Source organism: Acanthochromis polyacanthus, chromosome 15 (genome assembly GCF_021347895.1).
Source record: "Acanthochromis polyacanthus isolate Apoly-LR-REF ecotype Palm Island chromosome 15, KAUST_Apoly_ChrSc, whole genome shotgun sequence".
Classification (NCBI taxonomy): Eukaryota; Metazoa; Chordata; class Actinopteri; family Pomacentridae; genus Acanthochromis; species Acanthochromis polyacanthus.
Genome location: NC_067127.1, coordinates 10,183,568 through 10,197,677, shown reverse-complemented (window position 1 = coordinate 10,197,677; position 14,110 = coordinate 10,183,568). Strand labels below are relative to the sequence as shown.

The 14,110-nt window shown below is 40.8% G+C and overlaps 1 protein-coding gene across 4 annotated transcripts in view; it reads left to right on the top strand.

Moving 5' to 3' along the window:
• mark1 (MAP/microtubule affinity-regulating kinase 1) overlaps positions 1-14,110 on the top strand; it is a 33,050-nt gene that overhangs the window by 8,147 nt on the left and 10,793 nt on the right. For all 4 annotated transcript variants that reach the window (XM_022212173.2, XM_022212189.2, XM_022212181.2 and 1 more), the window contains exons 3-7: positions 1,583-1,636; positions 10,132-10,180; positions 10,871-10,936; positions 11,777-11,847; positions 13,033-13,089. In XM_022212173.2, the coding sequence (XP_022067865.1) occupies positions 1,583-1,636; positions 10,132-10,180; positions 10,871-10,936; positions 11,777-11,847; positions 13,033-13,089 (297 nt within the window). The remainder of the gene's footprint in view (positions 1-1,582; positions 1,637-10,131; positions 10,181-10,870; positions 10,937-11,776; positions 11,848-13,032; positions 13,090-14,110) is intronic.

The following is a 14,110-nucleotide window of genomic DNA, read 5'->3' as shown; positions in this document are numbered from 1 at the left end:
TTCCATTGTCAAGTGTAGTTTTATAGTGTTTCGTCAGAGTCCTGGGTGAGCTGGTGTGCTCAGGCTGCAGTGAGTGGTGAGGGATGGAAGGACAAACTTTACAGAGCTGCACATTCAAGAGGAAGCAGTGGTGTAGAGTTACATCTAAACCATTTTACTGTAGGAAGGGATTTTTTTTCCGTATCAGATTTACTAAGGGTGTAACTTAGATGCACAGAGCCGAGTTTCTAGGAGTGAAATCAACAACCAGAGAGAGACTTCAACCTGAGTTTTTAAAATAGCAAAAATACCCGAACTTCTGCTTCAGTCAACAAATCACAGCTTTATCTGGACTAATACTTCAACCCAAGTCATGCATTATACTAATACTATGCAAATTTAGTAATTACAAAGATTTGTGATGCAACATTTGGACCATTGTCTGCAAGAAATGTAACATTTTATACCAATTTGTGCTGCTATTAAACAAATCAAAGGTGTGCACTGATTAGATGCCAATCAGACTGCTACTTCAGGATGCTACTAACAGTTTCAATTTTTAAAAGCAGAACAGAAGTTTGGGAAAATATTATTCATTGATTTTTTTTTTTAATGTGCTGCCAAAACCGTCACACCTTCAGAATCAAGAGTACCTCACATTTTCCTGTTCAGACAAGCCACCATCATATATGTTTGGGTGTTTCTGACTGTGTATAACGAATGTTTGCTTCAACATGCTGTAGGTCAGTGTGCAGATGAAGTCGTGAAAAATTAAGTTTCTGTCAATTAATGGCTAAAAAAAACATTAAAAAGAAGAAGACACAAAAGCCAACCAGCCCTATGTTCTCCTTAGTGTGGCTGGAAAAGATTTACTGCCAATTAAAACATTGACATTCATATTTATTTAGCCAATCTTAAGTCTCTGTACAAAAACTAATTGTTTGTGGGGTGACAGTTTCATATGCATTGCAGCGTAATCCCATTATATTGTAAAACTGCTCTGTCAATCACTTATCAGCATAATGTACTGGCTTCCTGGTGAGTCTGCAGAATGGCTCAGCTAGTGGTTTTGTAAAAGCTGCTGAGCTCTGGGAAAATGAGGAGAGCAGGTCTTTCGGTGTGCACTTTGGGGTGATTACTGAGATGGATGGATGAGGCCGCTGCCCAGCCAGAGCTGCTGCAGATCACCGACCTACAGAGTCAAACACACAACCGTTCTGTCTCCCTCTTTGTCTGTGTGTAATAGCTCCTGTTTTATAGCATATTCATCGCTAGGAACAAACAGATCGTCCTGCTTTTTTTTTTTTTGTCTCTGCCAATCAAAGCTTCATCTCCTCACAAATTACTGAATAGAGCAGCTTTAAGGTGTGTTCAGGCTGAATGCACCAATTCAGTTGTGACATGTTTTGACAAAGCCACCTCACAGCGGAGTAGTGAAATAATGAGGATCGTTCATTTCCACACAGGCTTTCACTGCACAACCAAAACACAAATAGAGAGTTAATTTTGACATCTTGCTTATCTTTTATCTCCTCCTGTCTTCATCCCCCTTCCCTCCCCTCCTCTGTTTTCTTCTGTCTTTGTCCTCCTTTTCTCTCTTTAGGTGGCGGTGAAGATTATAGACAAAACCCAGCTGAATCCAACCAGCCTACAGAAGGTGAGTTAGTGTTTTTTTTTTTTTTTTTTTAATTTATGGCCACATGGTAACATTAATGTCTTGGTTACAGTGCTCATGGCTTTCCCATTTGTCATTCCTGAGTTCTTGCCGCTCTGTTTTGTTGCTCTTTGAACTCAGGATGTGCTGTTTTACATAATGTAATCAGATGTAGTCAGGAGAGACCACAAGGCTTGTTTAATCTCCAGCCACCCTCCACCTCCTCCCCTCCTCCCTCGCTTCACTCTTGACTTTGTTGGTTTGTGGTTAGGAGCGGCTAAAAATACCCTCGCTGGCCTGTTTGTCACTTACCCTTGTCTAGCAGTCATAACCAATTAGAACGAAGGGGTTTGGGACCGCTTCCTGATTACTGAGTCTCAATCCAGCTTTTTCTGCTGATTAAACACACACAAACACACACACACACACACACATCTATACGCATACAATCCTCGTAGCAGATTAGACTATGTGGAAGGAAAGCGGCCGCTGCTACAGCGCGACCCAGCATCACCTACTGCGAGCCTAAAAATAAATCAGGTGTGCCGCTGACTGACAGGAATTCTTTTCATGGTCGTGACATTATCAGCTCACCACGGCTGCTCTTTTCCTTTTAGCGTTTTGCAGAAGATGAACAATTTGTTAAGCGTGTGCTGACTTGTTGTAATAATAGACCATTATAACCACCACGCCTACGTAAATGTCTCTCTGTGAGCCACCAAAGGTGAGAGAATATTGCTCCCCTAAGCTTCTTAATGACAAAATAATACCAACCATTAGCTTCTCAAAAACTGTCTGCCACCTCGCGTTGGTCTGAGGGTTAGATGACTGCACTCAGTAAGTAAAGAAGGGTTGATAATCAAGCAGAGTGTAAATGTGAACATCTGATGTGAGACCAAATGTGGTTAGCGGCTGAAGTACTACTTGTAGATCTGTACAAACAAGGCAGTTTGCAGTCTATCGGGGCATTTCTAGAGTGATTATGCTCCTCGCATTGTTCTGCACGAGCAAAACACATCTGCAATTGTCTTGGATCTTAATGAGATCCGACTGCAGCTCTTTAGCCAATCAGTGCGAACGCGCTGGGAGAATTTCAAGCTCTTGGTTCCGTACTCATCTAATCTGACTGAGATAAATTTCATTGTGCGAGCTCTTTTGTTTAACAGCCCATTGTGTGGTTTCCTAATCTGCACACACAGTGGAGTAATGAACATTTAGAGGGTTAGTTGTGTATGTGCAAGTGTGTGGTTGTGCGTATAAATCAACTGTGACTTCACCGGTTTGGGTCTTGTCTAGGTCATGGGTAGTTTCGTACCGCTGGGGTTGGGTTGTCCGCTGCCTGGTGATGAACGTAGCAGGGCAGATGTATCATGTGACCCCGCAGACCAATCAGGATCTCTGTGATCAATTATTCAGTGGGCCTTTCAGATGTCAGCTGCAGTAGACCTCAGAGGGTCAATATGGAGGAGTCTTATAGCTTTTTGTGTGGGATGAGCTGCTATTGGTCATATAGCACGTACACACGTTAGAAATTGCACGTACATGTGCAGATATGTCAAATAAAGTGCATATTCGTGTATCTGTATCAAGTGTAGAGACTTGTTTGCACCTCTGTATATGACATTATGCATGTATATCATGCCCTCTGTAATAGTATACAGATGTGCCATCTGCAATGCAGAAGCTTTTCTTATAATGCAGCAGTCGTCTCCTGGATTGAATCGATTGTCTCATTGACTCAGAGTGTCCTATGCTATCCTTGTGGAAGCTCTCCTATGGATGCATTAAAGGAAACATCCACCTTGGTGCAATTTTTGCGTGGTAACTGTTGTGACCTTTAACCGGAAGAATAATATCTGGCAAAAAAACAAGGACATAGTCGATCACCGGCTCGCTGTCCTGGATTTTAGAGGTTTGTTGTGCTGCTAGTTGTGCCATTGATTGCAAATAATGGCCTTGATTTTCAGAAATAATGACAAGAATTAAAACAAGTATGGGTTGCCACTTCAATATAAGCAGTAAGAAACTGTGGTTCATTTTCCCCTTGAACAATAAATACGAAAATGTAAAATACTGTCAAATATTTTTAGTTGTTTTGAATGGAGAAACTCCAGCTTGATGCTGTCTCGGGGTCGAATGATGTGGCTGTTTCAGTGCAGTTGCTGATGCTGATTATTAGTATTCAAGATTAACAATCTGCAACATGTTTACAGCAAAAATGAAAATCTACAACAGCACAAAGCTACAACATAAAATGTCCCAGAAATATTTTTGTTATATGCTTTAAATGTGTTTAATGAGAACCACTAATCCTTCAGTATTGATTGGCCATATAACCAATCAGATAGTGCTGTGGGTGGGACATTGCCAAAGATCGACTACAGTCAGAGAGAGACAGCTGCATCAGAGAGGAAACAACACGTTTTGAAATTATTATATTTTATCGAATCTGCTTAGAATAAGCCTGATATTGCTAATTACAAAAATAAAAAGGCAAAATATTGGCTCCAGTAATGAGCCAGACAGATAATCAATCAAACCTCAGTACTGTCTGCAGCTTTAGTTATTTCAGTATTTTTGCTCTGGCTGTTGGAAGCATTCTTCACATTTAAAAGTCGACGCTGACTTTCCCTCTGTTCCCTGGGGCTGTTGGGGCTACTCTGCTCGCTCTGCTCCTACTCTGACCCCTTAAACTGGGAGAGCAGAGCACCAAGGAATGAATGTAAAATTCATGAAGCCACACATAAAACTTCCCCTCTGACATCAGTGACATAGTGTTAGTTTTCGGTCTACAACACAACTTTATGGACAATAAATTGATCATCCCACAGTATCATTTTAATGTTTGCTGAACGAGTTATTTCTAGGGGCAGCTATGAAATACTGGCAGGATTACTGAATAAGTGGTGTTTTAGATAGACGCAGAGGAGAAGCTGAAGGATTGTCTGATCTGTCTCCTTCTCTTGCTCTGCTCTGATGTTGGTTTAGACATTTTGGACCCATGCGTGCAATTTACCACCTAATGTTGGTGTCATAGTGCTGCTTTTTATTTATGATTCTGTTTGTCAGTGTGGGTGAGCGAGGTTTGGAGATTTGGCCGCATCACTCCTCTACTCACTGTTAACGGCAACTGTTTCATGCTCGCCTGTCAAAATGCCACTGATCTCTCTTTTTATGGTCTCAGAGGAGCCGGGCTGTGGGCTCACCATCTGGCACTGTAGGCCCAGCCAGCACTCTGGCAGATCCTATACATGCACTCACACAAACCTGCCATACAGACGGAAACCCTTTGGTTCAGGCAGAAGCCTCTCATTGGCAGTACCTCAGTTTTACTGAGAGTTTTGCCAACGTTTTCCACACATGCACACACTCCTGTACCTGTGCGCAACCTTGAATCCACTAATTTACACAAACAAGCGTCCTCTCTAGCAGGAGAATTTGTTTTATTTCACATCATAGATAAGCAGAGATGGAGCTGATCGCTTATGCCATGTGTAGTCTAATGTTCTCCTCCAATTATTTGATTTTAAATAGAGGTTTGCAGGGGCCAGAATGTGAGTCATGGGGTTAGCATGAACCTCTGGTCTGTTCCTTTACGGCCCGTTGCCCCTGGTGTCACTTTGTGGTGGTTGCAGCCGAACAGGAAATGAGGTCAGCTGAGCTTCCAAAGCACCTCCTTAGATCCACCACAGGAAATGCATCACATGTCATCTGCGGTCAGGGATGTTGATGTTGTCATGGTTTTTAGGCGTTTTAGCCCTAAAATAGGCCTCTCTGTTAATCCCCTATTTTACTGAGCAAACAGTGCTCTCATCCCACCGCCCACTGCTCCCGCTCTCTTTGTAATCTGTAAATAAGAGTCGCTTCTTTTCATTGCTTCAACAACATCGACTAAATATTAAAGGTTATACGATACGCCAGTAGGGGTGTAAAACTACATATAGATGTGGAACATTTGCTAAACATGTAGGATGTTTTAAGTGCAGTCTGACCGATATGTTGGTTGGCCTATCACAGACAACAACAATAATGATCTTTTTTAATCATGGTATGTATGTTTATGTCTGATCTGCACCAAAATGAAAGCATATTGCAGAAAAAGATGCTTGTTCATGCAGCAGAGCATCTCCCTAGTTTCCACTAATCTCTGCACTGCCTGCAGCACATGTAGCAGAGCACACATCACAGAGTTGAACCACAAGTTGGTGAAATTCATTGCTGGAAAGTTAATAGTCCATTACTTTCCATTTCAGTATAACACACACACTGAAATTTTTACTCCCTGAAAATTAACATTAGCATCAATCCCAAAAATCCTGTGTCATGCAGGTTCTATTTCACTCACTCTGCACTTTAAGTTTTAGCTTTAATCGTCTTCCTGTGAATCTGGAACTCTCCAGTTGACCAGTCACCACGTTGAGTTTGCACTAAATATAGTACTAAGTCACTGGTTGTTTTTGTCCCATGACAGTTCCAATAAAGTGTATACAAACAAGATGTCTGTGTTCTCAGTGTTGATTAAAAGAGTGAAATTCAGCATTACCTTGTGCAGATTTTAAACCCAAAGCTGCACATTCAGCTGCTTTGAATGTGAATTTACACTCATTATGAATATACTGCTCTGTCTTAGTGGGCATTTCTTATTTGATTTGTTAGTTAGTATGAAGCTTTTGAATGGCTTATTTGTGACAGTAAGAATTATGCAATAATTTTTCTTCTGTACTGAAAATATACTGAACCACGACTCCAAAACTGACATCCATATCTAACTGTGAATCCTGTGTGCCTTTATAACCTTACATGCCAAATCTGCTGTTCCAGACCAAATTCAAGCTTGTGCTGTTAAAATGCAGGACACACATTCACTTTTGGAAACGGTGGAACCTTTTAGTTTGTGTCTCAGCAGAGAGAGTAAATGAAGCGACAGACACGCTGTCAGCTTCTCCAAAAATACTGTCTCTTCTCTCGACAGAGCTGCAGCGCTAACCTTCAATCTTGTTGTCTTATATCTGAGTATGGTTTTATGTTTTCTGGTATTTAATGCAGTCACAATGTGTTTAGAACAACATACTGTGACTCTGTTTGCATATTTTCTGCCAGTTGCGAAAAGCCCGGCATGGGGTCAAGCTCTCTTAATGGCCGTTGTTTATGTCTGTCTTGCGCCTGCCACTCTGCATTAGCCAATGAAATGCTGCCAAGCCTGTGGGCCAGAGGAGCTTTGGTCTGGTTCAGATGAGTGGAATGTGATTGGACAGACAGCCGTGTTGTCTGAGGTGAATCATAATACAAATCAAATGCTAAGGCTGCTAAGATATGCAGGGATTCACATGTTGGTGGATATTTCCAGTGCTGTCAGGCTTTGATTAGGAGTTAGAATTACCTTCTTGGAAAGCGAGCTGCAAACTCTTCTGTTGGTGCTGCGGATCATGAATAACAAGTGGCACATCTTTGCTGAGGCAGATAGCAATAGTGATGTGCTCTTTTCTTGTTGGGGATATTTTCAGCCCCTGAGGAGTCAAGGACGGGACAGGACAGTTTATCTGAATGTCAGCGACACTTTCGATCCCTCTGTCTCCCTATGTGTGTTTGTCTCTCACTGTCTTTCTTTGACAAACAGCAAGCAGTGGTTATTTACTGATACTGTACATGGTTTTGAAATACTATTTGTGCACATGAAAGCACGCACGCACACAGCCATTGGAGGGATGAGGGCTAGCCAGCTTCCAGGCTACTCATCCTATCAATAATCTCCATGTTGAATGAGCAGCTGTGCTGCTGTGACTGAAATAGTCCAGCCAGTTCCTGTAAGTGTTCCCAGTCTGATATCTGCTCCTTCTGCATGGGGACTCTGCAGTAATTAAGGCTAGTTTGGGAGTCTGGGTGCCCCTGGGTGGCTGGAAGTAGGTCACTGGCACAGACTACAGAGATTCAGGCACATTGGAAACGGTGTGTTTTCATGTGTATGATGCACATTTCATTCTTGCCGCTATTCTAATCATTTTCTTCAACCACTATCTACACACATGAGCTGAATTGACTATTTTGAGTCATTTTAGTTTAAAAGATGTTTTTTGCCGCAAAGGGTAAGTGTCTCAAATTCTCACTGACTCACCTTAAAATCTGCTTTATGCCACGCTGCGGCCCCCCTTTGTGCCTGTAGATATTATTGATATTAATAGTGGTCTGGATCAAAGATCTCCAGCTCATTATCTCCTGTAAGCCTCCATGGTGGCTCCATCCCGATTGAGCTTGTATTGACAGCCCCTGTGTTTGTTGTTGTCCTTTTCCACCGCCCTTCTTAGATTTGTTCTAATTTTTGTTTCCAAGTGGCTGCACGCGTGCTTCCCATGTGAGGGGCTTTAGGGCAATGACGCAAACGAGAGAGAGAGAGAAAGAGAGAGAGAGGGAGAAAACCAGGCAGAGAGAGAGGAAGAGATAAGAGATGGAGATAAAACATCCACTCTTTAGTCCATCATTCACCCACAATAATACAGAATTTCTGTCTTGAGTGACGTGTCTCATGTTGAAGCACGTGCGTGGATAGATGCGAGGCTGTGACTTATGTGTTTACGCTTGTGTCCTGCAGGACATCTTCTGGTTATTGTGTCAGTGTGTTTCCACTCTAATTGACTTTGTTACCATGGGGGAACCTTTCAGTCCAACGCAGCAGCTGATGAATATGGAGCAGGGTTTGCCACACAGGAGAAGCTTCCTATTCAGAGTCGCTCGGGCGTTGGGAGATTTTTGTGGGGAGAAACAGTCCCATCACAAATTCAGACTATAAAATCTGCATGCGCACACATTCCTTTAAAATGTCAAACTTAAAATAGTTTATGAATCCTGAGTGGAAATTTAAAATATCAAGATGCCTGGTATTATGTTGTAGAATATTGGCAGACGTAGAGCGTACAGTATTACAGATACAGTTACAGTTGGAGCACTGAAATAGATTAACTTTAAAAAATCAACTGTTGTGAATTATTGAACTGCTGAATATTATTTGGCACAGATTTCCCTTCCCTTTAACATCAGGTTATCTGCGCTTACAACACTGTCTTATTTAAATAATAAAGCTGGCGAGATGTAATATTTTTCTAACTTGGGTTTTAATGGAATGTACTGACAATATGGATAAAGGAGGGCTTGTTTTTTAATCCTTTAACAGCACCTTCTTGTAGGCTGTGCATGTTTAGTTCTAATGGGACGAGAAGTGTCGGAGAAAAAGAAAAAAGAGAGACAGGAGGACAAGTAGAGACAGAGAACAGAAGAAAGAATTAGAGTGAGACAGAGTACCTGCATGTTCACGAAGCTGAGAGGTCCCACAGAGTCAGGCCTGCTCACACTGGTTTAATGGCTGTGTTTGATGACCTAGAAACATAGACTATCCCAGCACTTATGCAAGGCCTAACTGTCATTTAGAGAAGTTGCACAGACATATTTCATACACCCCAGCATTCTCCTTTTTTTAAAATTTGACACACTTGGTAATGATATGTAGGGTTATTGTCATTTTCCTCCCATTTTTTTTAAAAGACTGCACATCAAAGCATCCCTCAAAACCTCAATCAACGTCGGCAAATAGCAAAATCTGTGTTCTGTCTCAGGTAGCAGCAGTAGATGCAAAATCCCAGTCAAGCCAGAGCTGAAACTTAACACTCAAACACAGCCTGGGCTCAGCTCGACGGGAAAGCGGCAGAATGTAAATGATTCAACAGCACCTCTAAGTGGCTGCAGGAGCTCGTCTGACATAAACAATCACCGCAAGACTGAGGAGACATGGTTTTAAATGATTATATCTCTGAATGCCTTCCTATCTGGATCTGTACTCAGTTGTTGGACATGGTGCACAGACAACAGGGATTATGGGATGTGATTTTCTGCTTCTCTCTTGAGACTGGATAGAAACTTTTCCCATCTGCAGCAGAGCGACTCTTTCCAAGTAAAACCATTTATAAGAGCTCAAATTGTGCTGTATTTTGTTTTCTAGAACAACATCATTATGATTTTGCTCGTCTTTTTTTTACATGTCCGTGATAAGATGGTTATTTTAGGCAGCAGATAACTAACTAGTCATAAACGTGTGTGCTGTTGCTCTGCATGGCCGTCTGTGTGTGTGTGTGTGTGTGATGCTGCTGACTCTGGCTGTTTGTTCGATTGGCCGGTTTGCTGGACTGCAGCGTGTCAGTCGAGTTGTAATTCTGCTCCTCATCTATGTAGGGCAGGGTTCAGTGCTGCGTTGTCGCTGCATCAGTCATATTGCTTTATGCAGTACAGTGGCCCCATGACCCTCAGGTCCTCTCATGTTCCTGCAGGGTTGAATACACTATCACATGTATACACACTTTGTAGTTTGTTGTGGCGGAGTTCCTTTCACTTGATCAGTGTGTAATGTCATTTTCTAACAGTGCTTTCCCAGCAGAGACAGGGTTGACACTCTTGCTTGTAATGTGATGCGACATGTTCTTCGGTGCACTAAATGCTCCTCTGTGTCTTTGCAGCTTTTCAGGGAAGTCAGAATAATGAAGATACTGAACCATCCAAATATAGGTAAGTTTAAACACGAGCCTACTGCAGCCTCATCAACTTGGGTTGTTAGTTATTAGCTTAACCAACGTAACTTCCTGTAGGATTTGTCAAAGAATAGGATTCTTTCGAATATCTGTGATCATCCTTTAGTTAGATTTCTCCAGTGTATGCTTTTTGTTTCCTTGTTGTTTTGCAGGAAGTGAATTAATTTATCTATGTTTTTTACATGGTTCCGTACATTTCTGTTCATTGATTTTTATTTTAAAAAATAAGAGACTTGCCAAGAAGTTAAAAAATGTTTCTGCATTGTTAACATATCTTGTTCGTCATATGGAAGACATATGAGTAAAATGAGTATATCCTCCTGTAAATAATTTATTTATTTAAAAGTTCTCATGCTTTTTAAAACTGCAGGCAGGATTTGGTGGTTACTGTGAACCAAAACAATATTAACCAGAAATAATAGCGCAAATAGAGCGAAGAAAACTCGCATCGTTTCTGACTTGTGCACAGGCGACCGGCGTCCTAATGAATCAATTAAGGCATTAAACAGAACGTTGTCACGGCACTGGAGACGGAGCTCGCGTGCTCAACTCATGCAACCAGCATAAACAGTGACTACATACATTTATGTTCTGCACTGTCTCTTAAGGGAATTATTTACAACACCACCCCCCCTTCCTTTTTCTTTTTCTCCAACTTCTCCTGCAGTGAAATTGTTTGAGGTGATTGAAACCGAGAAGACACTTTATTTGGTGATGGAGTATGCCAGTGGTGGTAAGTTAAGCATTAGTTTACTACATTTGTGACATTTTTGTGAACATAATTCTGTTGAGAAGCATGTACACCTCTATAAAAGCACTGCCAGCACTGTATAACATAAGATCCTTTAACCCTCATGTTGTCCTGTGGGTCAAAATTGGCCCATTTTAAAGTTTGAAAATGTGGGGGGAAAAAAATCACAGTGAAACTTCTTTAGTCCACATCTCAACATTTTTGGGAAATTTTTGGACATTTTTTGGTGGGAAAAAAAAAAGAAATCTTTAAAATGTTTTTTTAAGAACATTCACAAAAAATCAACCACAATCTGGTGAATTTCACTTGATTTTAGTTGATTTTTATTTTTTAGTGAATGTTCTTAAAGAAAATATTACAAGTTTTACTGATATATATGTAATCACTTTAGATACTTTCAAAAAAAAATTGGAAGATTTTTACTAATTTTGAAAATATTTACAAGAATCTTCTTTCCAAATTTGGGGGATTTTTGTAAATAAAGCTTTTAAGGGAAACTTTTAAGGAATTACTAGAATTTTCTTCCTGAAGGTTCCAGAAATTTGGGGAATTTTTTTGCAGAATGTTTGGATTTTTTTTCAGACAAGGAAACAATATTTTTTGATGCCTGTAAATGAGGACAACAGGAGGGTGAAGTAGAAGCTGCCTCTAATGCTTTATCTTGGCCTTTACAAATTTGTAACTCAAACCTGTTCACCATCTCAAACACATTATAATAAATGTAAAACGTGTGGTGGATTACCTCAAAACAAACATGAATACAAGAGTAGGAAAACCTTCAGAATGTGCTGATTGATGAGGATATATTTCTACTTTCTTCAGGAGAGGTATTTGACTATCTAGTGGCTCATGGCAGAATGAAGGAGAAGGAGGCTCGGGCCAAATTCAGACAGGTGAGTCATCACTATCGTAGCGCTCGCACCTCTGTCGTCATTCCCGTACTGTTTTCAGAGGAAGACTGCATGCACCAAGATCAAGCTTCGTCACCGACTGCAGAGGAGAGATGGAGCAGCAGATAGCTTGGTCAGAGAGAACAGCGGGTTCAGAATAACTTCCTTGCAGATGCTGCTCTGACACCTAGTGGTGCTACCGGAGCAACAAGGCATCCATAGCAGTTAGTCAATATGGTAGCTGTTTTAGTGCTTCCTGATAGCCTTAAAGTGATTTTTTTTTTAATTCTGCGCTAACATATGGAAACTTTTCTTAATCAACAAGATTTCTTCATGTTTAAAACATCACAGTGATGATGTCGGATGACTCAGAGTGGGACACGGTGTGGGCAGTCTGTGTGTCTTTATGTGTCACAGTAGAACTCAGAATCCAGAAAGGTAAATGTGTGTCTGAGTTGCTCGCAGGTGGGTGGCTTCTGTCAGAGAACAGCGTGTTTTCTGTTTGATTGACGTCGTTGCTATTCCGGCATATGTCAGTGAAATTTTCCTGTCAGCTGTCTGCTCACTGTGTGTCACACGGCGGCAGCGGCTTTGGCATGCGAGACAGTTGGGCTTGAAAAATCACGAAATTCACTTGAGAAGAATAGAGCTTGATGAAGGATACAATAGTGCAGTGACACTTAGACTGTTTTCTGTTTTGCCGCTCTTGTGGAAACAGATAAAATGTCCGACCGTAGACAAAGTTTTGTCAGTGTTAAACAATATTTAGGAAAGAAAATAAATCAACTTAACATGCCCAAACTAATAAGAAGTCTTGTCAGTGTTTATTTCCCCACAGTTTGACATAAACCATAAATAGTGTTCAGCATCAGTAATCAGTTGATTATTCAGTTTGTCAGGTGAGACGTGTTGCTGCTTTTCTTCTTCATATTTGAGAATGAATTCATTATCTTTTGGTTTTTGACAGCTGCTTGGACAAAACAGTTTTTTCTATGAACTAAACAGTTAATCAAGGCAACAGTTACACGATTTAACTGATTCCTTCGTATGGTTTGTGAATTTTATACATTATAATATGACTGCATCTTACTGTAGACACTTGCAGATGTGAAAGCACTGCATACATTCTTTTCTTCTTTATTGTTTAAGGTGCATATAGTGCTTTATGATGTGTATCTTGTGTTTCAGATTGTGTCTGCAGTGCAGTATTGTCACCAGAGGAGGATAGTACACAGGGACCTCAAGGTGAGGATTTAACGTCTTTCTGATCTCTTTTCTGTTTACTACTATCATATCTAGGTGGATTATATTGAGAAAATAGTTTTACATATATACTGTGATGATTATGTTCCAGACCCACCCCTCCTTCCCCCCATGATAGACGAAAATCCATGACATAGTGACCATATTTATTTTTATTATTATTCAGGCAAGGATAGTGGTGAAGTTATGTGACAATCTGCGTATGTTTGTTTGTGAATCTCTTTGTCCGTGTGCGATATTACTCAAAAATGGACTAACGGATTTGGATGAAATTTTCAGGGAAAGTCAGAAAAGACACAAGGACCAGGTGATTAGATTTTGGCAATGATGCGGGTTATAATCTGGATCCATGGATTTGTTAAAGATTCCCCATTGCGAGATATATCGGCACGGTGTCACTGTAACTATGACAACAAGTGAAGGCTGTGACAGTTGCCGGCACATGATTGTGATCCTACTACAAATCCACCGCTTCCAATTTATCGGAAATGATACAAGGAACAATTGATTAAATAAGTTGTGGTGGTGTTTACGAGTCCCATCAAGTCCCGCTTCCCGCTACTTATTTAGGTCAGGTGATTCGGTATCCCTACATAACGTACATAAGCATAACCATGGGAGTTTGGGGTGTTGTCGGTTTAAATGTCATTATCATGGTAGATGCTAGTGTTACAGTGTTTTCAGGGTTGTGATTTATTTTGTTTTTGTGCTTTAGTCAGCTTAGGTAGTTTGGTTAAGTGTTATGTTTTCAGGACCGCATGTGTATTTAATGACTTCCTGCCACATTTTCAATACTGCCGATGTCTGTGTCCAAATAGAAGCATCTGGCAGCTGCATAGTGCATAAAAGGCAGATATCTGTTCTCCAGTGTTGTTCTTCAGCGCAGCTCGCCACAAAAATAAATATCTAAAAATATCTATACTATGAAATTCTGCGATATAGCGAAGAATGCAATTTAAAGATCCATAACACAGTGAGACCAGTATATTGTCATCTTCTTTCA